This window comes from Colletotrichum higginsianum, chromosome 1, assembly GCF_001672515.1.
Source record: "Colletotrichum higginsianum IMI 349063 chromosome 1, whole genome shotgun sequence".
NCBI classification, from domain to species: domain Eukaryota; kingdom Fungi; phylum Ascomycota; class Sordariomycetes; order Glomerellales; family Glomerellaceae; genus Colletotrichum; species Colletotrichum higginsianum.
Window position 1 is genome coordinate 2,321,348 of NC_030954.1, and position 21,813 is coordinate 2,343,160.

Here is a 21,813-nt window from a genome sequence, read left to right on the forward strand (position 1 = left end):
GTGACATCTTCAATACAGTACCTGTGATCGTTAGGAATGCCGTAGACAGCGAGTGGTGTTACCGTCATACAATTTGACATTTGGCTAATTTGAAATTTACTATTCATTTACCAAGAGCAGGAAGCAATGGGAACCGTGTCAATGGTGCGTGTATTGCAACACCGTACCGGCAACAAGCTCCCTTGGGTTTTGGAAGTTGAACGTGGTGATGTTCGCCCAGATCTGCTTTTTCTAGGTCTTGTTGAGTTCGTGTTCATCTGTTATATATGTGCATAAAAGTCTAACACGTGAAATGTTCTATGAGTGATGGTCATTGCCTCTGGAAAAGTAGAGGTCTTATCTCGCCAGACCGAGATTGTGAGCACTATGCATCATAGGTCGTTCGCCAACCGTCTTGTGGCACCAATGGCACTGAATTTAGCAGAACTCTGCACAGGAGGAGAGCGGGAAGACATATCTCCACGAGGGACCTACAAAGCGTTGGTTGTTGCCCACGTCCACAGTATCGTTTCTGCGAGCATAGAACCTAGGAATATGAATGTGAATGAAGGTGACCACCAAGCCCAAGGAAGACTGCTCTCTGATGAGTGATAATGAGTCAGCGATGCCAAATCTTACCTGGACGAGAGAGCCGCTTGAAAGGCACTAGGCTTTTTGCCGGCAGACGGGAGGTGTCGCCAATGTCCGTCCAGTCGAATGCACCTCGTTACCGATGTCCGAGAGAAATCACTACGAAAGCGTCTAATGAACGGGGAGGGAGTGCAGACAAAAAGAAGAAGAAAAGTAAGCCAAATGAAGCTAGGAATCCCGGACCAATTGCTTTCCTTTTCCGTTGGCCTTCAGTCCAAGTAGGGTTCCCGGTATCATAGTAGGACCCTGAGGCGGTTCCAAAAATAGCAACCCGTCGTCGATATTCCCATGTTGGGCATACCAATCCGACCGAACGGACCAACAAGAGGCAGGTAAGAAGACCAAATAAAATGGGACCCCTCAAGAGGATGTGGTGTTGGGATGCCATCAGTGGCGTGCCCACCTCCGGAGGGGGGCCCTCATTGTGGATGTCAAAAATCCGGGTTTTTTGCGCTCGCATCACCCGTTGCAACGGTAAGCCCTCCCACAGCGATCGGCCTGCAGATCTCGGTCGGTTCCTGGCCAGCTCCGTGCTCGCGAAGCCCAAAGCTAATACTACCCGGCCCCATACATGATTTCATCGAGGAGCCCCGGTGTAGGGCGGTTTCTGGCATCTGCAGTGTGCCAAGATCCAGGTTGCCTGCTGTCATGTCGGAATTTGGTGATGACAAGAGAAACATGCTGACTACTTAGAAGCCATGCCCTACCCTCTCCTCTTCCTGCTTATTTCCTTTGGAGAGGCATTCATGCACTTCGTCGGTCATTCGCTTTCCGTACACTCGCTTTTTCTGTTCCTCGTTGTCCCTTCACTCGCTTACAAACACCACACTCGCTTCAAAGAACAGGAACAGAGAAGATGGCGAAGCGTGACAGTCTCACGGTGTGGCTTCCCAAGGAGATGTATGGCTCCGTTGAGCCCTTCGCCGATGAACGGTACATATGGTGCCCAATGCCGTTCGACGAATCCTTGCCCATCGAGCAGACGTCGTTCATCGACATGGGAAACAGTCCCGCCCAACCAACAAACCGCGAGCTGACGACTCATGAGCCTCCGGCCCCGCCGCCTCCGGCTGTGCCGGCAGGGCCGGGGGACCTGTCCACCTCCGACACAGAGTCCGATGAGGAAGTACCCTCGAGAAAGATCGGCCATAATCTCGGCCGGGGCAGACGGAGGCCCAGCGGGATGCAGCCGGCACGGCAGAAGCGCTCCGCGGTAGGGGGTGGGTCAAGAAGTAGCAGGGGTTTCGCCGTGCACCTGGGGCTGAATCTCGACATCGAGGTGACGCTGAAGGCGAGAATCTTTGGGAATTTGGAGATGAGTGCGTTGTAAGTCGCCCGCTGGCCCTCTCGGCACGTGGCTGGGTCGTTCTGATTCCGAAGTAGTGATGAATTATGAAGAAAACGCCCGCGACGATGCAAATGAAAGTTGGACATCGAAGATTGAACAAGGAAGACGAGAGTTTCAACCATAAAGCACCTCAAGTTGAGCTCAACTTTGAAAATGAAGAAAAATGATTTCAGGCAGAGAGTTCAATCACACCCACTCGTGGGGGAACGAGAAGAGGCACTTGCAACCAGGCGGAAGCATAGTAGCGTCTCCCAACTCCGCCCACGCCCAGGCAGGAACAGCTAGAGGAGGAAGAAACAAAGAAGAAACAAAGAGGTGGCATTATCTTGCGATAATTATGGAGCCGTTGGATAAGCATAGCTGTTGGAAGATTTAGACGAGACCAGGACTTCCCAGAGAATTGGGAGATGCGCCTTGTGACGGAATTGAGTCGAGTAGTAGACACCGTGGTGTGCTCTCTAAAACCAGAATTAGACATCTGCGATCGGATTGTAGGGCGCACTAGGACTGAATGCAATAGCGATGCTAGTTTAATGTTGGAACGACAAGAGAATTGTCGAAGCTTCTGTTGTACAACCTCGTAGGTGAAGGGGAATTTGGCAAGGTTCGCGCGGACGGAAGAGGCACCCGGGCGGCGTTCCCACACGGCCGGCAGGCGCCTCTGCACACACGGACCACACCTTCCCCTAAGGACGGTCTCAAATCGGTCTAGAACGGCGCCCAAACTTCAGCTGTAGTGGAACCTCTGGACGGTCCAAACAGGGGGGCCCCCTCCACCCCCCCGCGTCTCCGCAGACGCGGAAAGTGACATGACATTGTTGACACGAGAGTAAGTGCTTCGAACCGCCATCGGACTCGCCCGCGCTAAGCTCATTCCTCTTTCACCCAAATCCCTCCATCGAGAAGCCACTGGTGCCTGTGCCTCTGGACCTATGGAAAGACGTGAATGAACGCGCAGAAAGTGGTGAATGGTGGTTTGGCAGCCCAGCTCAGCCCGGTCTAAGCCTAAGCCCCCCCATCGGGCCAGCAACTCAACCTGTAGTGTGATGGTCAGCAAATCTCCTTCAAGGGTCGTGCCGCCGCCGCCCGAACGGGATGAATTATTACTCTAGCCTGCCTCAACCAACCCTTTCGCTCCGCCATCGCGCTGTTTGCTAATTATAGGTAAATTTCTTTCCTCTGCCCTCTCGCTCTTTCTCTCTCACTCTCCCCTCCTCTCTTCCTCCACCCTCTCGCGTGAAGCCCTAGAACCTGAAGCAAGCCGATCGTCCACCACGAGATTGCCCGCCGTGTGAGAATGCGCCATACCCGTTGCCGGCTCCCCTCGAACTCGTAATCCCCTCCGCCGTCGAAATTTACTCGCCAAAGTCCCCCCCACCACGGTCCCGCCAGGACGGCGGCTGTTCGTTGATAAGCTCTCGACCGACGACTCGTCCGACAGCTTGTGGCTTCGAACCACACACCCACGGCCAACAACCCCAGAACCTCACGATATCCGTCGTCTACAGAGCGGGGGAACACAATTCACCCTCAACATTCAGTCGGCTCATTTAGCTTCATTCGCCCCCCCACAAACGGAAAAGACAATGGCTCGCAGCGGCCTCCCCGGCCTCGCCGCCCTCCTCCTCTTCACCCTCCTCGCGCCTCTCGCCGCCGCCCAGCTCCAGATCTACACGGGCTCTGACAAGTACCAGTATCAGGGATGCTTCAATGAGACCAACGACATCGCCAACACGGCCCACGAACGCGCCCTGTCGGGCGGCGCCTCCCGCGTCCTCCAGGGCAACATGACGGTGCCGTTGTGCCTCAGCTTTTGCAGCAGCGGCGCCGACAAGGAATACACCTATGCTGGCCTCGAGTACTCACGGTAAGTCCCGCTCCGTCGCCGCCGGCGGGCAGGATTCTTTTCCCATTCCTCTTCTTCTTCTACCGTTTTTTCTGTGTAATGTGTCTGCAAGAACAACCCATCGGCTGACGCAACGTGTGCAGCGAATGCTGGTGTGCCCAGAGGATCTCGGGCCTCTCGGTCAAGTTCGACGAGAGCGAGTGCAACCTGCCCTGCGACGGCAACCAGGGCATGGTCTGCGGCGGCGCGCTGAAGCTGAGCGTGTACAAGCTCAATGCCGGCGTTCGGCTGGCGACCGCCTCGATGTCCTGGGCCGCCTTGTCAGTGGCGGCGTTGGCGACGTATGTGATGTTGCTGTGACGATGGTAATCCTCCGGTAAAGGGGAGAAGTGTGGAGGGGAGCATGCTAGATAGCGCGCGCGCGACGTTTGAGAAGTCACACGCAACATTTTGTTTTCTTTGCTTTTGGAGGATACCCCCCTGGTTACCGGCTTATAGAATTTCCCAAGTTGGATCAATGTCTCATCTCTCCCACGCCACATTGAGGCTGAGAAGAAAGTCGAGGTTATACACAAAATGTGCTCCCCCCCTGTCATTTCCTTCTTTTCCGCTCCCGCGTGCGCCATGAGCGGTCCAGCAGTAAATGATATCATGTCATGGCTCGTGATTTCTATTTGCAATCAATCCTAAAGCCTCAGAGGACCCAAGCCCCTGTCCTCGACGGCTTTCTGAACCTCCACCTTGATGTCCGTCATGGACCTCCTCCATCCCTGTTTTCCTCTCCCCTCGCTGCCGTCCTCCTCGACCAGCCACTCGAGCCACTGCACCAGCTTCGCAGCCTTGCGCATGTCCCTCTCCTCCAACACGACCTTCGCCAGGTACTTCTCGAATACGACGACGTCCTCCCGGTGGGGGCCGTCGTACCGGGTCCCGTCGTGCCACGCCTCGAGCATGTCCTTGATCTCCTGGACCGACTTCACAGCGGAACCCATAAAGTCAATCCTGGGCGGCGGTGCTGGGAACTGCAGCTTGGTCTGCCCGGCAGGCAGAGGCTCGCCCAGCTCCCCTCCGCCGTGTTGCCGCCGAGAGGGAGCGTTGAACAGGAGCCCGGATCGCTTCGCCAGCCGTTTCTTGCGATGGTCCTCAATGATTTCCTTGCGGACATCCTCGGGTAGTTCCGCAAGAAATTCCTGATCCAGCTCGTCCAGCTCTTCATGGGGGTTTCCGGCGTCTTTGTTTGGCAGGAAATTTGTCTGTAGGCGGTTTGCTGCTGCATCCTGCTGCCTCTCCCTGGCGTTGTTGAATAGGCTTCTACCACCTCTCTTTGTTGGGGTTGTGACCTTTTTCGGTTGGATAAACCTGTCCTTGTGCGGTGACTGTGGCAGGCGGGTTTGCTGGACATTTCTTCGGCCATACTGTGCTAGAACCTCTGCTTTCATATCGTCGGGCAAAGCGTTGTAGACTTCTGGGTCGACCTGTGAGGGTATCTCATCTTGCACAGCGGGGCTATTGCTCCTTGACTTGATCTGTGGAGATGCCTGCCTCCTGGGCTCCGACTTGAGCCTCTGGCCTCTCTGCAGCTTAGCCCGAATGTGGCCTGGCAACTCAGCCAAAACGGCTGGGTCGACCTGCGAAGGGAGGATGAATTGGGTCCCCATGATGTTCAATGGCGTTTGTGCCTTTGCATCATTTTCACCGGCCCGTGCTAGTGCCAAAGCAGGGTGCACCTTGGGTTTTCTTGGTGTCAAGGGGTCATCCGCAATGGGGTCCTGTGCTACGTCTCCTCCTCCTCGACTCTGAGTAGACTTCAGCCTCTGGGGGCTCCGCGAATCTTCGATCGGATCTGCCGAAGCCTTTTTTGCCCCGGATTGGCCGCCAAAGCTGGGAAATGCCAGCCGCCGTTGACTGCTCTCAGGCCCGGCCGCGCCAGACTTAATCGGCTCCAGTCTCGTCAACTGGACACCAAGACCTCGAAGGTCACCCGGGGTAAATCTGTAAGACCGAAGTATCGACACGGCCTCCTTCGCGATGGTCTCGGCATTGTGCGTTGCCACGCCAAACAAGATACTCTTGCTGAAAGAGTCACATTTTCCGTGCCCCAGGTGCTTCGGTGGATCTAGGGGTGCGTCCAGGGCCCGGCGCATGATTTTCATGGTGAACTGCTTTCCCTTGACTTGCTCGTTCAGAAGGCGACGTTCCAGTTCCTTGCAGAGGTTCAGAATGAACTCTTCAGCTTCCTGCTGGTTGATGAAGCGGATGCCCCAGTTCACTTCGGCCGAGACAGACTTCCGCGGTGGTTGCTCTCCGACTTCGGCGCGGTCGATGCCCCGAGCATACTCCCACAGCTTTTCTCCAGTTTTTGGGCCCAGTGACGAAGACAATCGCTCCTTGGACACTTGTCGGATGTCTTTGACGAACTTAACGCCGATTTCCTCGAGCTTCCCGCTCAGACTATAAGCAACTCCAGGCAGATCCTTTACCTCGAGTTCTCCGATAACGTCGAGAACTTGTTCCGGCCTGATCTGAAATTGTCCCGCGGGTTTCGCTCGCCGTAAAGCAACCTTGGCAAGTAGGATGTTGCCTCCGATGCCTACTGATACCGCACAACCAGTCGATTCCTTTATCTTGTTCCGAAGCGCGAGCGCGATCTGTTCGGCCCTTTCTTGCTCCATCGATACGCTGCTATCTTCGTCGACTCTAGTGCTGTCGGATATCGCAGTGGAAGGAACGATGGAGGTTATGTCGACAAGCGCCTCATCAATACTGACGCTCTGAACAACCCCCCCCAGCTCGAGGATCGACTCGTAGAATAATCGGCTTGCGTCTTCGTAGGCAGGGAAATCGTAAGGCAGCACTTTGATGTCCGGGCACAGCTCCAGCGCCCGCTTCATCCACATGCCGTTCTTGACTCCGAACTTGCGCGCAACATAGTTACAGCTTGCTATTTCAGAGGCTGTCCCGCTGCTGTGAGCAACTACAGTCGGCTTGTCAACATACTGAGGGGTTTTCTTGAGGGAGACGGCGCAGAAGAAGCTGTCAAAGTCGACGTGGATGATGTAACGCCGCGACCCTACATTTCTCTTGATGGTCTTGGGAGACGCCCCTTTCTCTTTGGCAAGATTCTGCATTCTTGACTTCAGCTCTGCTTTCCAGGTGGAGAGATGATGGAGGCGGCTTTCAGAATAGAATTGCTTCAGAAAATCAGGGTTTGCTGTTGACGACTTCCATATCTTGGGATCCGACAGAAGCGCGGCGTTGTGCTCTTCTGATGTCATACTCTCTGGCATTTTGGTTCCTTGCTTAGGCTTCTCAACCGCGGTTGGTATAGATTGTACGTCAGATTTCTCGATTTTGGGAACTTTGTCTTCTTCGGGAACAAAGTCGACCATTAACTCGTCAACTTCCATGTCGTCAAACTCTTCAACATCGTCTTTGCCTTTGAGTGGCGGCCCCTTCACAAACTGTGGGATCGAAGGGCTGTTGGAGTCGCGAGCATGGGAACGAGCAAGAGGCGACTCGGCGCGCTCTGCGAACCGACTCAACGAAGGTGTTGCAGGACTTCCGGCGGTTGCTTTGAACTGGCTGGTGTAAAAGCTGGCGTCCGTCTGTTCTCTGTATCCCCTTTTGGCTTGCGGAGTCGTCTGGCTGAGGGTTCTGGAGTCATTGAGCTTGAAAACCTTCTGGCGTGGCCCATCATTGTTGTTCACGCGGTAGTCCGACCAAGGCAATAATCTACCGGCTTCAACCGAGTCGGTGACCCAGGCGGGCTTCACAATCCTGTATTTGCTGTAGTCGACGGACTTTTTGGGTGGAATAGAAGACGCGATGATGTGTGTCGCCATGGTCTTTGAGTCCAGGTACTGCAAGAAGCCTGCGCCATGTTGAACAAGCTCACGATGCAATCTAGTAAGCTAACATGAGTGGCCGATCCCTCGATGAGGTATTTAGAGCGGAACGTACACGTGAAGCGGCGGTTGCGTATAGCCCATAACATGCGCAACGACGCCCTTGAAAATCTGAGGCTTGTCGGTCGAAGCAGCTCGTATGTCCGCATCCAGGTTTTGCAACTTGATCTTCTTGCGCCTAAAGTAATCGCCGAAGCCGCCGAAAGCGCTGCGCTCATATTCTTCGCCATCCTCGTCTACGAACTCATGACTCTCGATTCTCTTCCTCACCTGCGAGGAGTTCTTGTCGAGGCGACTGTTCATGTTGCCGGAGCTTTCGGGGTTCGCATGTAAATGACGGCTCTCTTGAGATCGGAGGTGCCCACAGCTTGTATTTTCATCGGCAGTTCCGTTGATCCCTCAAACTTGATGCAGTACAGACATCCAAGTGCTTGATGCCAAACATTTTTTCTCTGGGAAGGGGTTCCGGCTGTTATCTGTTCCTCTTGGCGTGAACCGGCATCGTTTCGAGTTGCATTGGTGATGGGATAGAACACATGACGCGGTGGATGCCTGCAAGAGACCGCGTTAAGTGGAGTGGGCCCGTCGCGTTGCTGCACGCCCCTTGTCCGAATGACTAATCCAGCTTCATCCGAGCATCTTTGGTAGCACCAGCACCAGCACCAGCACCAGCAACGCCAACTGCCAGTTTAGCCCAGATTGTTGCTCTTTCTTCTCTGCCGTTGACTTTATGAGAGATTGCGACCATGAATAACGAACAATTTCGGAAGCTTCTGGGCGCCGACTCAGTCAAGCCCAAATCTCCAAGCAATGCAGCGTCTCAAAGCAGCGACAGCCCGGCTGCTTCTGGCGCGTTGGGGTCGCGACAGCGATCAAGCATTCCCATGACTCCGTATGTTGCACTTTCGATCAATGTATTCGAGTTGCGAACTGACGTATATTTCAGGCGCTCTGTTGGAGGTGGAAACAGTCGAAACGAATTTGCGCGGCAGCTGGCTGCGAGGAATCAAACGACCCAGCCCCAAAAGAAATTTCGTACATCAACACCGAAAGGATCCCGACTTGCGGACGGATATGTTGACCGAGCACGAGAACGAACCGACGAAGAAGAAGAAGACGACCGCGAAAAGAGGATAAAGGCACTGGAAGAAGCGCTGAAGAATGAGGAGATCGACCAGGCGACGTTCGAAAAGCTTAGTAGCGAAATCGCAGGAGGAGACCTTTCGAGCACGCATTTGATCAAAGGATTGGACTTCAAGCTCCTGGAGAGGGTGCGAAAAGGCGAGGATGTCTACGGAGATAGCAAAAACGACCCCGATGAAGAAGAAGTTCCGCCCGAAGAAGAGGTAGACGAAGCATTCGATCAGCTGGCGGATACAGAGGTGCAGGCTGTCGAAAAAGAGAAGGTCAAAAAGAAGGGCCAGTTCGCGCCCGTGGCGCTTGCTCCTGGGAAGAAGAGGAGCCGTGACCAGATTCTGGCCGAGATGAAGGCCGCGAGAGAGGCCGCCAAGGCTGAGCAGGAAGCTGCCCTGGGCAACAAGTTCAAGAAGATCGGTGCCAAGCAACAACCCGGAACTCGCATCGAGCGAGACAGCAAGGGCCGCGAAATCTTGATTATCGTCGACGAAGATGGTCATGAGAAGAGAAAGGTCCGCAAGGTCCAACCGGGCGCTGTACAGGAACAGCGCAACGAGTTCATCCCGGACAAGGACGCGAAACCGCTGGGGATGGAGGTGCCCGAATTCTACAAGAAGCAACAGGAGGAGCTCGAAGAAGACGAGAACGATGACATTTTTGCCGATGCAGGAGATGATTACGACCCGCTTGCAGGGATGGACGACAGTACCGACGAAGATAGCGACGGCGAGGTCAAGGACAAGAAAGAGGAGGTTAAGGACGAACGAAGCGCCGACACAATAGCAATGCCGCCGCCGCCGCGGCCGGTGCAGGCTCGCAACTATTTCAAGGACGCCAAGACGGATCTCATCTCCTCACAGGCGCTCAAGGGCCCTTCCATGTCCGACCCAGCTATCCAGGCTGCTTTCAAGAGGGCGGCACAGCTCAACGCGGCGAACAAGGACCGCCAGGAAGACGAAGACGACGAAGACGACGAAGAGGCCAGGGCCCGGCGGGAGCGGCACAAGAGAATGTTGCAGAGCGTGGACCGAGACGCCGAAGATTTGGACATGGGCTTCGGCACCAGCAGGTTTGAAGACGAAGCGGACTTTGACGAGGCGCCGGTCAAGCTTTCGCAATGGGGCAACGACGACGAAGACGAAGGAGACGGCCAGGGCGGCAAAAGCAAGAGGAAGAGGGGCGCCAAGAAGAGGAAGGGCGACGCCAACAACGCGGCTGATGTGCTCCGGGTGATGGAGCAGCGGAAAGCGGCAAGCAAGTAGTAGGCTTGAACGGGCGAGCAATGGCCGTGGTGAAGAGTAAATGCATGCCTGCTGCTCTCTTGCGGCTGGTTCTCCAGCTTGCCATCACGGCACGCCATTCGCAAACATACACTCAGCCACCGTTTGTACAAATTGATACCCTTCACGCGCACAATGCAATTCGGAGCATCCCCATCACATACAGCGTCACCGTTTGTCATTAACCAAGCATATTGCTAGAAATCTGGCTGGAGCTTGCCCTCCCCAACGATCGGTTTGGTTTCAACCTGAACGTAGTCCGTCATGCCCTACGTTGCTTTCGAGCACCGTTACAGAGTGATAACCTTGGAGCGGCGGGCTATTAAAAGCACAGATGACGTTGAAGATTTCAGAGTTCACGATGACTCAGCCTGGCCGAATGCTCGACATCCCGGCTAACACGGGAGGCTCTCGGTGTGGTCCGTGGGCGGGCGTGTGCGGTCTGCTGGACCTTCCGAAACGGGTGCAGGGCGGGTGGGTGCCTTGAGTCGGGTCGCAGCGGTGCTCGGAGGGCACCGCCTCGTTTTTTTATCAGAAAGGCCGCTCGACTCCGCCTACGACGGCTGCCCCGCGCCTTCTTTGCCAGTACCTACCTAATGAGTAAAGACCCAACACCTACCTACCTATGTACCTAGGCCCTATGCATGTACCTAATCACGGCTTCTGATGGAGTCGGCAGGATTCTCTCCCAAGAGCTCGGCACCCCATTGCCCAGCAAGACTTTCTTGTCTTATGGCAATCGAGAAAACAACGCAGACATCATTACCTGTGATGAGGTCGGCCCAATTCCTCTTCAGCATTACTGCCTAAGCCAGTGCCTAAAGTTTACAACCAAAACACGCCTATCCAGATTGCCCTGTTCTCTTCTTTTCTCTCTCCCAACCTCCTTCTGTTACCGCAGTAGACCAGCGGCTCACCCCGCTGCCCACCACCCCATCCATCCTCAGAGCCCCAGAATACACTAATCCGTTATCCACGTCCGTCCCCGTGCTCGTCTGGTTCGGTGTTATCCACCGAAAGTGGGAACCCCGGGTGCAACTAAAAGCGCGAGTCCGTGGGCTGTCACTTACCGAGGACAACTCTCACTCACAAGCATCGAAATAAACCAAATCATTGTGTCACGATCGGTTGTGATAAGCCTCCACTACTCGAATTCGAATACGTGCTCTCACTTGTCTGAACGGATCACCATGGTCACCCTCGATCTGCCCGAGACACCGGTGCCGGTCTGGCTGGACTGTGACCCTGGTCACGATGTGAGTTGCTGTCCCTACACTGTGAGGGGTTACACATCTTTACGATCTTTACAATCTCTCTCGATGTAACGTGGGAGCTCATATGAGTGCAATTCCCGCGTACGACCTCAACATCACAACTTTTTCTTGCATTGTGTATTTACTGTATCCGTACTCATATTTACACTCAACAGGACACATTCGCCATTCTCCTTGCTGCCTACCACCCAACCATCAAGCTGCTGGGCCTTTCAACTGTATTCGGAAACGCTCCCCTAATGTCAGTGAACATGTCTTGTGAGATTTTGAGCCTACACATAGCTAACAATAAACCTTCAGAAAAACAACCAATAACGCCACTTCCATCCTCACAGCCATCGGCAAGCACAATGACGTCCCCGTCTACGTCGGCGCCGCCAAGCCTATGGCCCGCCCACCAATGCAGGCCGCCACCGACATCCACGGCGAGTCCGGTCTCGACGGCACCGATCTGCTCCCGAAGCCCTCCAAGGACGCCGACCGCGCCGTCCCTGCCGTCGACGCCATGGCCGCCGCCCTCAAGGCCCAGCCCGCCGGCACCGCCTGGCTCGTCGCTACGGGCTCGCTGACCAACGTCGCCCTCCTCTTCCAGAAGTACCCGGACCTCGTCGCCCACATCAAGGGGCTCAGCATCATGGGTGGTGCCATCGGCGACGGCTTCACTGACGCCATCCTTGGCGTCGTCGACGGCGTGAAGCGCATCGGCAACTGGACCCCCTGGGCCGAGTTCAACATCATCATCGACCCAGAGGCCGCCGCCGCCGTCTTCCACAACAAGGCCCTCGCCGCCAAGACCACCCTCGTGCCGCTGGACCTGTCGCACCAGGTCCTCGCCACCGAGGAGGTGCGGGAACTGCTGCTCTACGGCAAGAACGGCAGCGAGAAGACGGGCAAGGGCAAGACCACGCTGCGCCAGATGCTAGTCGAGCTGCTCATGTTCTTCGCCAAAACCTACAGGTATGTTTTCCCAATCATCATCCTCATCGGACCAACACTCAAGAGAGTGCCCCCTCCACCCCCTCTCCTTAAATGCTGACACAAATCGATCGCTAGCGACGTCTTTGGCATCACTGCCGGCCCGCCGCTGCACGACCCGCTCGCCGTGGCCGCCGTGCTCGCAGGCACCAAGCACGAGATCCCCTTCCATGACTACAACACCAAGAAGGGCAACTGCGTCAAGTACCACGAGCGTTTCGAGGTGACAGTCGTCACCGAGGGCGACCTCGCGGACGCCCAGGCCGGTCGGTCGCAGCTGGGCCGCACTGTCGCGCGGCCGCTGGCCCCCGGAAGCGAGGGCGTGAGAATACCGCGCGGTCTCGACATTCCCATGTTCTGGCGTGTCATCGAGGAGTGCACGGAGAGGGCGGACCGAGTCAACGCCGGCGAAGTAGCGGGGCTGAAGCAGAACGGGGCGCTGGAGAATTAATCATGCCCATGTCTCTTGTGTGTCATATGTGGAGTGGAGGGGTTTTTTAATTTACATTTTTATCCTTGGTTATTGATAGACAAGATTCGCAGGAAAAGTTCTTGTCGATGACTGGGTGTCGGTGAAACCGCACGTAGCTTGAGGTTCTAGGGGCTAGGGGTGGTGGTGTTGTCAAGCCAGGAACGGCCGCTCTTCCGGATTCTCCGTATAAGATACCGGCTGCCCCTTGGACCCTCGGCCACACATGACTCTGCCTGCCGTCCGCTCTTGAAAGGAGGCAAGGGCAAGTTGTAATGGCACGGGTTATGGCGCATGCGCAAGACGGACAACCAGCAACCTGTCAGCGTCCGGACTGCTATAAATGTAAATATAAATTTATACATCGACAACCTAAGGCCATATAATCCGCATATCATGCTAACGATGAATTACGTGAATTACCTAGGATAATTTTCGAGGCACACTGCCCCCGTCCAATGAGACAACATCATTCCACAGCACCGTATGTATGCTCCGGCAAAACGATCAGGGCTGCTATTCTTTCATCATTCTTTGCGTACGAATTACGTCTAATCAAGATAACGGAGAGCCAGTTGCCCATGACTCCCCTGGGTGTTGTACATGTGGGGGACTTTCCCCCAAAGAGAGATCCCAATCCCGTTCTCTAACAAGGGGTATCATTTTCCCGGTCACTATTCATTGGTCTCCCTCTTTCCGCAATACATTCAAAACAACTGCTCACCGGGGCCTTCCAGCTTCTGCAGCATCCTCAACACTCTCTCATACGTCCACACCGTGATAGCACTCCCAGGCGCGGCCTTGAAGAGACTAACCGTCAAACCCCGATACAAGCCGCGGACACCCTCGTTGACGAATATGATGCGCATGGCGCGCACGGCGCCGGGGTACTCAGGGATGTTCTTGTGCACGTACCGCGATCTCGTCGGCCCCTGGACCTGTATACGCTTTCGCACCAGATCGAGGGGGAAGACGGCCGTCTTGGACATGACGCTGGCGACGACACCAGCCGTGGCATCGCCGCCGCCCCAGGGCAGGTGCAGATCCCCGAGCGGCAGCCGCAGACCCTCGTACAGGGCGAAGAAGATGCCCATGTACGGTACAATCTGCGCCACGCCGGGTCCGAGGCCGCGGAAGTAGCCACGCGGGCCCTCGTCACGATAGATATCCGCCACCGCCGTTCGGAGGCTCTTGTACACCCGATCGTTGCCCTGTGCCGCGAAGCGGGTCCGCAACAAGTCGAGGGGATATGTGGCCGTCGTGGCGGCCGCGCCGGCGGCAGCTCCGGCGATGAAGGACTCGGCGGCGTTCGGGAGGCGTTTGTCGAAGGCAGTCTGCAGAAACTGGGCCGTCGACCGGTACGTTGTGAACTGAACAGCCGAGTAGCACACATACATCAGCTCGGCAGGGACGTTGCCCTTCCACAGCCCCGTGATGCCCTCGTTCATGAGAATGTGCCTCATTGTGTTCAGGGTGCCCTTGTACACGGGCCCGCCCTTGGCGGACTGAACCGACAGAGGGTCGGAGAGCGAGTGCGTCTGCAGCTGAAGGCGGATCTTGACGACATCGAGGGGGGCGATTACAAAGCTGTTTGCGCATCGTGGGGAGGTCAGCGCGAGCCGCCGACAAGAACAATTGTCAGGTGTCGATCTCCCTTACCGTGCAAACAGGCCGGCGGTGGCGCCGGCCGCCACGACCTGCAGGCGGGAGCCCTGAGTGCGGACAGAGTGTAAGCATCGTAACGTTGCGAGCGAGAACGGCTGGATAGGTTGGGGAGGCCGTCACGTCAGGCGTGGAAGCCTTACCTCATCCTTGAGGCGTTCGCCGCTGGGCGACATGCATTCGGCTGTGTCCTCGCAGGACCTGGCGCAGCGGCTCTAAGACGTAGTGAAAGGATGACAGAGAGGGGAGCGCGCTCTCTTCTCGGTGATGGGCGTGCGTGATTCGGGCCCGGGACACACGAGGACTTTCAAGGTCGGATGATTGGTCTGTATCGTCTGTGGGGTTCCGTCCAAGCGGCGCGGTCCGAGATGTCGCGGGCGAGCCGTGTGATTTGCCGTGATGTTTTTTTCTTTTCTCTCTTTCGCCGAGGGGCACTGCTGGGAGGCTAAAACAACGTGATGGAGGCTTTCCACAGTGAGGCTGAGTGGTCTCAATTGCCGTCGAGTGCGTTTGAGGATGTGTTTTTTTCTCCGAATCACGGGGAAACCAAACAATGATCGGTTGAGGTCTGTTCGCTGACCGAGTCGCTTGATTCCTTACGTTTCTCCGACTGTTTGTTTGCTCGCGTGCTGGAATTTTTTTTTGGAGTTTTTGGTTAGTCAATAAGGTGCTGGTAGCGAGATAGAGCTAGCAACAGTAGCTCGCCTACGCCGCCAAGCACTCGGAATGGCACGCACACCCCTAAGCAGTGTGACGCAATTTCGACGATAGCGCGCCATCGGAGGGGGAGTTTCTCGCGCTGTAGCTCGAGCCTCGGAGCATGTTTACTGCGGAAGGGCTCCACCAGGGGGGCCACTGTAGCAGGGGCACCACAACCCAGAGCAGCTTGATGGACTGTGGGCATAGCCACGCCGGGTCTGGGTCCCTTTCACCCGTGCGGGCCAGAAGCAGAGGGTGCGCAGGCGAGAAACAAGAGAGGGGGCAGCGACCAAAGACACAGACATATGCAATACATGCAGATGCAAGCTCAATCTTGACATGACATAGGATAGAAAAGCAAAGAATTAGAAGAAGAAGAGATGGGGATTGGCTCTCTCACGGGACCCATTGCGAGACCTGCCTCGAAGAAGAATGCCATTACATGTCCAAAGCTCTCAGACTCTGGCGTCTTGTGACGACATGATGGCAAGCCTCGTGACTCTGATGAAGCTGCGTCCACATTGACGACAGAGGGGATAGGGCGTGTTTTGGTGAGATGAGAGGAGGGAAGGGGGCGCCTCAATCAGGGCTTAGGAGTGCGTTGATATCCGCGATGGGACACGGTACAGCAAACAGATACACAATACTCGGAACCTGGCACACAAGAAAAGACAAAAAGGATGGCGATATGAATCCCATGTGGCGGGGTGTGCATCCTGACAAAAGACTTCTCGTCCCGCCGATGCCCGGCGACGCCTATTTCGAGGCGCGAGAGAGCAAGGCCGGCAAGGGACGAGTTGAGGTCTTGAGACAGACTGGCGGGCGAAGTCCTGACACGTGCAAAATAGGGACGCTCCATCATGTAATTGGCCGATTGTCATAGGCTGGCTGCGTTGGCCCAACCCAGTCAGTCGTCACTGGCCAAGTTCCCTCCGTCCGAAACGACTGCCCTGGGCGGAGTCTCAGCACCCTTTGAGGTGCCTCCGCATTGGCTGGAACCGCCTGGCTTGGCAATCTGCCCGCCCTTGCCTTCCCCCCGACTGTGGGGTCAACCCCCCGACCGAACTGCACCAGACCCGGACTGGACCCAGTCCCAAATCAGCAGCCCTTGCACCTGGAGGAACCGCCGCCGAGTAAGAAAGATAGACTTCCGCCTGCTCGTCTCGCCTTCACACTCGCCTTCTCATAATAGCCCGCAACTTGCCCGTCTCTTTTCTGTTTTCCGCTCCCTTTCGATCCTCACTTTCACTCTCAGACTTACTCTCACTCTCACAAGCCCCGACTTATCTCAACATCTGCCCGCCCAGGTCTAGTACTCAAGGCAGAGATTTCCTCCAACTCTACACCCATCCCCAGCAGTGGCTGCATGTGATATCGTCACCAAGTACTTTGCCGCCAACACCACCACCGCCACCACCACCACTACTACTCACGAGTCGCGACCTAGCTTCCGCTCGGCACTAGGTCCCTTTGCCTCGCATATATACCACATCCCCCGCAAGACGTGGCCGTGAGGGAGCGACACCATCGCAAATTACTGCCCCCACCCAACCTACCTCTCATCACCACAACCATGGCTTCAACCACCACCACAGCAACAACACCCATGCCCAACATCGGCGGTCTGCTGGCCCCGTTGTTGCCCGCCCTGGTGCCGGCGAGCGTCTCTGCCCAGCCCGCCATCGGCGTCCTGCCCCTCCTCAGCCCCATCATGAGGCAACGAGTCCAACTGCTTTCGGAGGCCAGCACAGAGCCCTGGCTCCGTCTGCTCGCGTACGACACAGACAAGGCCGCGCGCCTGTCCGAAGTCGTTCAGAGCGGCAGGCTAGAACCGCATCCTGTTTCGGGAGAGGTTGAGGTCGACTGGGAATACGACGCCAAGACGAGGTACAGGCGGCTCGATCTTGAGACCCTGCAGGCCTTCGTTGCCCTCGAGGAGCTCGAGTTGACTTTTCAGCTGATCTACTGTGTCGGCGACAAGGACGGCGGCGGCGATGGCTGGAGGATCGGCGAGGTCAGCGTTACCGACAAGGCGGCACCCTTTGGGACATTCGGCGGCTACTCGACCATTGCCGAGGCCGAGAAAGCCTACGCCGACGAGAAGTCCAAGGCAAGCGCTGCTGCAAAGGCTCCAACCAGCACAGCGCACAGCCATGTCCCCGAGGCCGAAGACGACGAGGACGATGGATACTGGGACAGGTACGACGCGACTCCTGCGCGTACGCCAGCAAACGATCCTCCCGCCGTCAAGCGCTCTCCTGCTCCTCACGTATCCCAGCCATCACAGCTTGGCCAGTTCCGAACCGATTCGGCCGAGGACGCGTACTATGCACAGTATGATTCAGTACAACCGGCCATGGACGGCCACGACCCCGATGAGGAAGTCGAGGGCTTCGATCCCGCCCCTCCGCTGGGATTGGGCACTGTCATCAGCCACGACAACTCGGAGGGAGGACTCAACGAGACGAACGGCTCCTGGACGTTGGCCGAGCCGCCGCGGTCGCCCTCGCTTCACAGCCAGCAGGACGAGGACAGAGCCGCCGTGCTCCTCCACCCGCGTCCGGCTTCGAGCGCGAGCAGCAACGGCAGCCGCTTGGTCGAGAAGCTTGAGGAGACCGTGGGCAAACAGGACCAGAACGAGTTCGGCGTCAAGCAGCACGTATCAAGGAGCATTCGCAGCCTTTTTCTTTTGTCGCGCTCATCTGGTATCGACAGGGAAGAATTTGAACGCTTAGTGAAGACCGAACTGGACGTCCTCGGTATGATTGAAGACGATGAGGTTTGAGCGATTGCTGAGGCCGGGTGGTTTCTTCCTTGTATATAAAGATTTTCATGTGCTTGGAGGTGTTCCGTGGGGATATCCGCAGAGGCAAGCTGTCACTCTGCATAGGTCCGGGGGTGCATGTTCAACGGCGTTATGTCTTCCCATATCTCAACAACGAAGAAAAATGAATCATACAAGAAGAGAAGTCCTTGGAGGTGATGTGCCTGGTGAAAGAAGACATTGAAAGCGATTGAGGGGCCCTGGTGGGATTTGAGCAACCGAGGCCTCAACAATCCTCTTGATCTGATGAGGGAAACCGGCGCTGATGATAGTTCGGTACACACCCGTACAGAGCGGCGTTTTTGAAAATGCGCCGTAGGCTGACCCCGCGTGAGTGAAATGCAGACCGACGGAAGCTGAGACGTGTCTCGGACGAGGTCGAACGACTTCGCGGCTGCGTATGTTGTGTTGTGCGACGACAACAGACACCATGGCGGAAAGCCGCCGAAGTAGTCCTCTATCTCGCGAGTCCCAACTGTTGTGAACCTTGGGCGCATGTCTCGGCCATTATCATACCGGGGGGTTTTGGGGGGATGAGCTGACAAACGTTTATGCGCCGTCCAATCCCCCGCCCATATCCCGCACGGCAAACATACAGTTGGAACTGGGGTTCATCACACGAGGACTGTCTTCGCCGCACATGCGACAGGGGACAGCGTGAATACAGCAGCGTTATTGTCGAGGCCGAAATGGTCTTTTCTTGCAGAGAACTCGTAATTGGATCAACGGTGCCGTGTGAGAGAGGCTGTTCGCGCCGGGGTCTTGCTTGGCTGGATTCTAAGCGCCCGGCCTCCTCGCGGGCGGTTATGCGGCGAGGACCGGGGATCCTGTAAGCGTTATGGTCGGCGGTTAGAGTCTGGACAGCCAATGTGCCGATCATGGGAGGACGATGCTGTACGGAAGCAATACGAGTGGCGATGCCGATCTGGGTAAGCCGCCGTTGGCGACAGTGCCTGTTGCTTGACGTTGTCAAACGGCGAACGCAAACGGAACTAGAGGGAGTGGCATTGACAAGCCGTTGGCTCTCAACACAGCAGTTAGCGGTCCTTTCACTGGTGCACTCATGAAACCAAAATGATCTGGCAAGTTTCCCCAGGATGAAAACCATACAGCTCTATTGATCACGACTCCGTGTAAGTGGAGAGTGGGAAGCTGCAGAATGAAGCTATCACCAAGAATTAAGTGCCCTCCCTACCTTCCCTTCCACTGACCCACATGTTCCCCAAGCGGGCAAAACAGGTACCTCCACACAGCAAGTGACCCGCAGCCACACTTTGAGCCTCAATCATCAGGCCGTCAAAGCCAGCGCGCCAATTGGCCCGTCCCAAAAAAAAGTTCACCATCGTGTGGAAGCTCCCGGTATCAGCTTCCTGTCGTCCGGCGAAGGTACCCTCACGGCGGATCACCACGACGACCACGACCACGACCTCACCGATCCCAACTTCTCCGCACCACACACCACGCACATACACCGTCGAAATGTTTGCACGATTAAGAATACCCCGCGTCGGCGCGACCTTCGCCGCCGCCGCCTCCGCCCCGGCGAGGACGGCCGTGCAGATGCAGCAGCAGCGTTCGCTGCACTACGTCCCTCAGCTCGCCTACGAGTTCAAGCAGGGCGTCCCGGGCCTGCTCTCGGCCGACGGCTACGACATGGCGTGGAACCAGTACATGACGCTCATTCTGGACAAGCTTAACGCCTTGACTGCAGGTCAGTTCACGCGCCTCCCCTCCCCTCCCAGTATCCAGGGATCCACCCAACCAGCAGATGCGAAGCTCTACAACCCCTTAGGAGATAGACGCTCGCCCGCGCGTTCCCGTCGCGCGCGAGACCCTCGCCCCCCAAAACCCTTCCACCGAAAACTGACCAGAGCCCCCCTTCTGTCCCAGGCACCGACCTCGAGCAGCGTGACGTCAAACAGATCCTCCTCGCCTCGGCCCAGGACCCCTCGCAGGCGCCCGTCTTCAACCACGCCTCTATGGCACACAACACGCATTTCTTCTTCAAGAACATCACGCCGAACCCGAAACCGATCCCCCAGTCCCTCGCCGCCGAGCTCACCCACTCCTTTTCCTCGATCGAGACTCTCCGCCGCGAGATCATCCTTACGGCCTCGGCCATGTTCGGGCCGGGCTTCGTCTGGCTCGTCAAGGCCGGCCACCAGGACTACCGCATCCTGACGACCTACCTTGCCGGCTCCCCTTACCCGGGCGCTCACTGGCGCCTGCAGGGCACCGACATGAACACCGTCGGCAACGCTGGCTCCGCGAGCTACTTCTTCCAACGCAACGCCGCCGCCCAGCGCCCCGGCCAGAAGCCCCCCGGCGCCCTCGACGTCGTCCCGCTGCTGTGCCTCAACACCTGGGAGCACACCTGGCTGCGCGACTACGGCCTCGGCGTCGGCGGCGTCGGCGGCAAGAAGGCGTTCGCCGAGGCCTGGTGGGAGGTCATTGACTGGGAGGCGGTCAAGAACACGGCGGACATCCCTACCCGGCCAAACTTCATGCGGTAAAGAGGCAAGGATAGCATCGTCTGTATGCGGGATGGGAAGAATGGGGAAGGGGAAAGGGATTTGGCAAAATCCGAGGTACGTCGCAACGCGGCGAAGAGGAATCTCCCCACGAATAAGGGGGGGTAAAGTTTTCCAACATTTTGCCAAGCCCGCGTTACGGTAGTGGCACGAGCGGCCGGTGGTTTACACTGTAGGAATTACCAAAAAGCAAAAAGGAACTGTAAGACTAGAAACATTTGCATATACAGAAGACGTGGGGGGCGAGAGAGAAAGGGAAAGGGGAGAGAGAAGCAGAACAAAGATGTATTATGGCTGTACCACCCCGAGTTTTCGTAATCAGTTCAAATCACCGCTCCTCAGCCGCCCCGTTATCGTTCGACGTCCTCACATGGATTACCTACCTAACCCCCTTCCCTTGGACTTGGGTCAAGGTGTTGGAAGTCGCGATAGTGCGTGATGGGTGCCGGGGGCCGCCCCGACGTCGGCTTCGCACGTCTGTCATGCACTTGCGTCATGGGAAGACCCTCAGCCGGATACATCCCAAGCTTACACAATGATCTCTTTGGACGAATTGTACGCATCACGAAGGTAAGGATGTAAGTTCTCATTTGGTAACCGAGACTCGGGAAGCCTCATAGAGGCCCCCTTTTTATCAAGGTCCCCCTTCAGTTTTTCTCATTTCCGTTTCAACTAAGCTCATCGTAAGAGGAGAAGGAAAGAAGGAAAGAAAAGCTACTTAGGTATCATAGTATCCCGCCCATACAAACGTATATAACAAAACAAAAATGAGCGTCTTGTTTTCTCTCCCTTTCTTTCTTTGTGTTGTTTTGGGCCACTGGGTGTGTGTGTGTGTGTGTGTGTGTGTGTGTTGATAGTAGTGAGAGACGATTGTGTTTTGGGTGGTGTGTGGGAGCGGATGAATTACCGGAAAAATAAACCTAAGAAATAGAAATCCCCAGTTCCTATCCTTTCCCTCCCCCCCTATTGTAGCAAGAATAGAGGAAGAAACAGAACAAAGAGTCATATACCCGGCGTCAGGTAAAGGGGGGAGGGAGAATCTGATCAAGGATGTAACAAATGCCGCTGTCCAGATGACACATGCAATAGGGAAATAAGAGAGAGATGGTCGGAGAGGTAACTGCTGGCTCCTCGAGAAGAGGTGGCCAATTCGGAAATAGCAAAGCACAAGATGATATCCTCTGGTTTCCCCATCCACATGGATGAGTTCCCATGAGAGAAACAAGTTCCCCT

The 21,813-nt window shown here is 56.1% G+C and overlaps 9 protein-coding genes across 9 annotated transcripts; 6 read left to right on the plus strand and 3 right to left on the minus strand.

Moving 5' to 3' along the window:
• Positions 1-1,486: 1,486 nt before the first annotated feature.
• Positions 1,487-1,960, plus strand: CH63R_00712 (uncharacterized protein; the record flags this gene model as incomplete). Its single annotated transcript, XM_018295687.1, has 1 exon — positions 1,487-1,960. One exon carries the CDS (start codon positions 1,487-1,489, stop codon positions 1,958-1,960), a length of 474 nt encoding a protein of 157 aa, XP_018164049.1.
• A 1,604-nt stretch (positions 1,961-3,564) lies between these two features.
• Positions 3,565-4,184, plus strand: CH63R_00713 (WSC domain-containing protein; the record flags this gene model as incomplete). The annotated part of the gene is made up of 2 exons (XM_018295688.1): positions 3,565-3,845; positions 3,968-4,184. 2 exons carry the CDS (start codon positions 3,565-3,567, stop codon positions 4,182-4,184), a joined length of 498 nt encoding a protein of 165 aa, XP_018164050.1.
• Positions 4,185-4,510: 326 nt separating this feature from the next.
• Positions 4,511-8,032, minus strand: CH63R_00714 (DNA repair protein REV1; the record flags this gene model as incomplete). Its single annotated transcript, XM_018295689.1, has 2 exons — positions 4,511-7,727; positions 7,785-8,032. The coding sequence occupies 2 exons, from the start codon at positions 8,030-8,032 to the stop codon at positions 4,511-4,513; spliced, it is 3,465 nt and encodes a 1,154-aa protein (XP_018164051.1).
• Positions 8,033-8,475: 443 nt separating this feature from the next.
• On the plus strand, positions 8,476-10,128 carry CH63R_00715 (Red-like protein; the record flags this gene model as incomplete). Its single annotated transcript, XM_018295690.1, has 2 exons — positions 8,476-8,621; positions 8,676-10,128. The coding sequence occupies 2 exons, from the start codon at positions 8,476-8,478 to the stop codon at positions 10,126-10,128; spliced, it is 1,599 nt and encodes a 532-aa protein (XP_018164052.1).
• A 1,208-nt stretch (positions 10,129-11,336) lies between these two features.
• Positions 11,337-12,846, plus strand: CH63R_00716 (Inosine-uridine preferring nucleoside hydrolase; the record flags this gene model as incomplete). The annotated part of the gene is made up of 4 exons (XM_018295691.1): positions 11,337-11,402; positions 11,576-11,661; positions 11,721-12,377; positions 12,474-12,846. The coding sequence occupies 4 exons, from the start codon at positions 11,337-11,339 to the stop codon at positions 12,844-12,846; spliced, it is 1,182 nt and encodes a 393-aa protein (XP_018164053.1).
• Positions 12,847-13,571: 725 nt separating this feature from the next.
• Positions 13,572-14,702, minus strand: CH63R_00717 (Mitochondrial thiamine pyrophosphate carrier 1; the record flags this gene model as incomplete). The annotated part of the gene is made up of 3 exons (XM_018295692.1): positions 13,572-14,451; positions 14,524-14,576; positions 14,670-14,702. 3 exons carry the CDS (start codon positions 14,700-14,702, stop codon positions 13,572-13,574), a joined length of 966 nt encoding a protein of 321 aa, XP_018164054.1.
• A 2,096-nt stretch (positions 14,703-16,798) lies between these two features.
• CH63R_00718 (uncharacterized protein) lies at positions 16,799-18,010 on the plus strand (the record flags this gene model as incomplete). The annotated part of the gene is made up of 1 exon (XM_018295693.1): positions 16,799-18,010. The coding sequence occupies one exon, from the start codon at positions 16,799-16,801 to the stop codon at positions 18,008-18,010; it is 1,212 nt and encodes a 403-aa protein (XP_018164055.1).
• A 1,518-nt stretch (positions 18,011-19,528) lies between these two features.
• On the plus strand, positions 19,529-20,562 carry CH63R_00719 (Superoxide dismutase; the record flags this gene model as incomplete). Its single annotated transcript, XM_018295694.1, has 2 exons — positions 19,529-19,760; positions 19,940-20,562. 2 exons carry the CDS (start codon positions 19,529-19,531, stop codon positions 20,560-20,562), a joined length of 855 nt encoding a protein of 284 aa, XP_018164056.1.
• A 736-nt stretch (positions 20,563-21,298) lies between these two features.
• CH63R_00720 (uncharacterized protein) lies at positions 21,299-21,780 on the minus strand (the record flags this gene model as incomplete). Its single annotated transcript, XM_018295695.1, is given in 2 exon segments — positions 21,299-21,620; positions 21,638-21,780. 2 exon segments carry the CDS (start codon positions 21,778-21,780, stop codon positions 21,299-21,301), a joined length of 465 nt encoding a protein of 154 aa, XP_018164057.1.
• Positions 21,781-21,813: the final 33 nt, after the last annotated feature.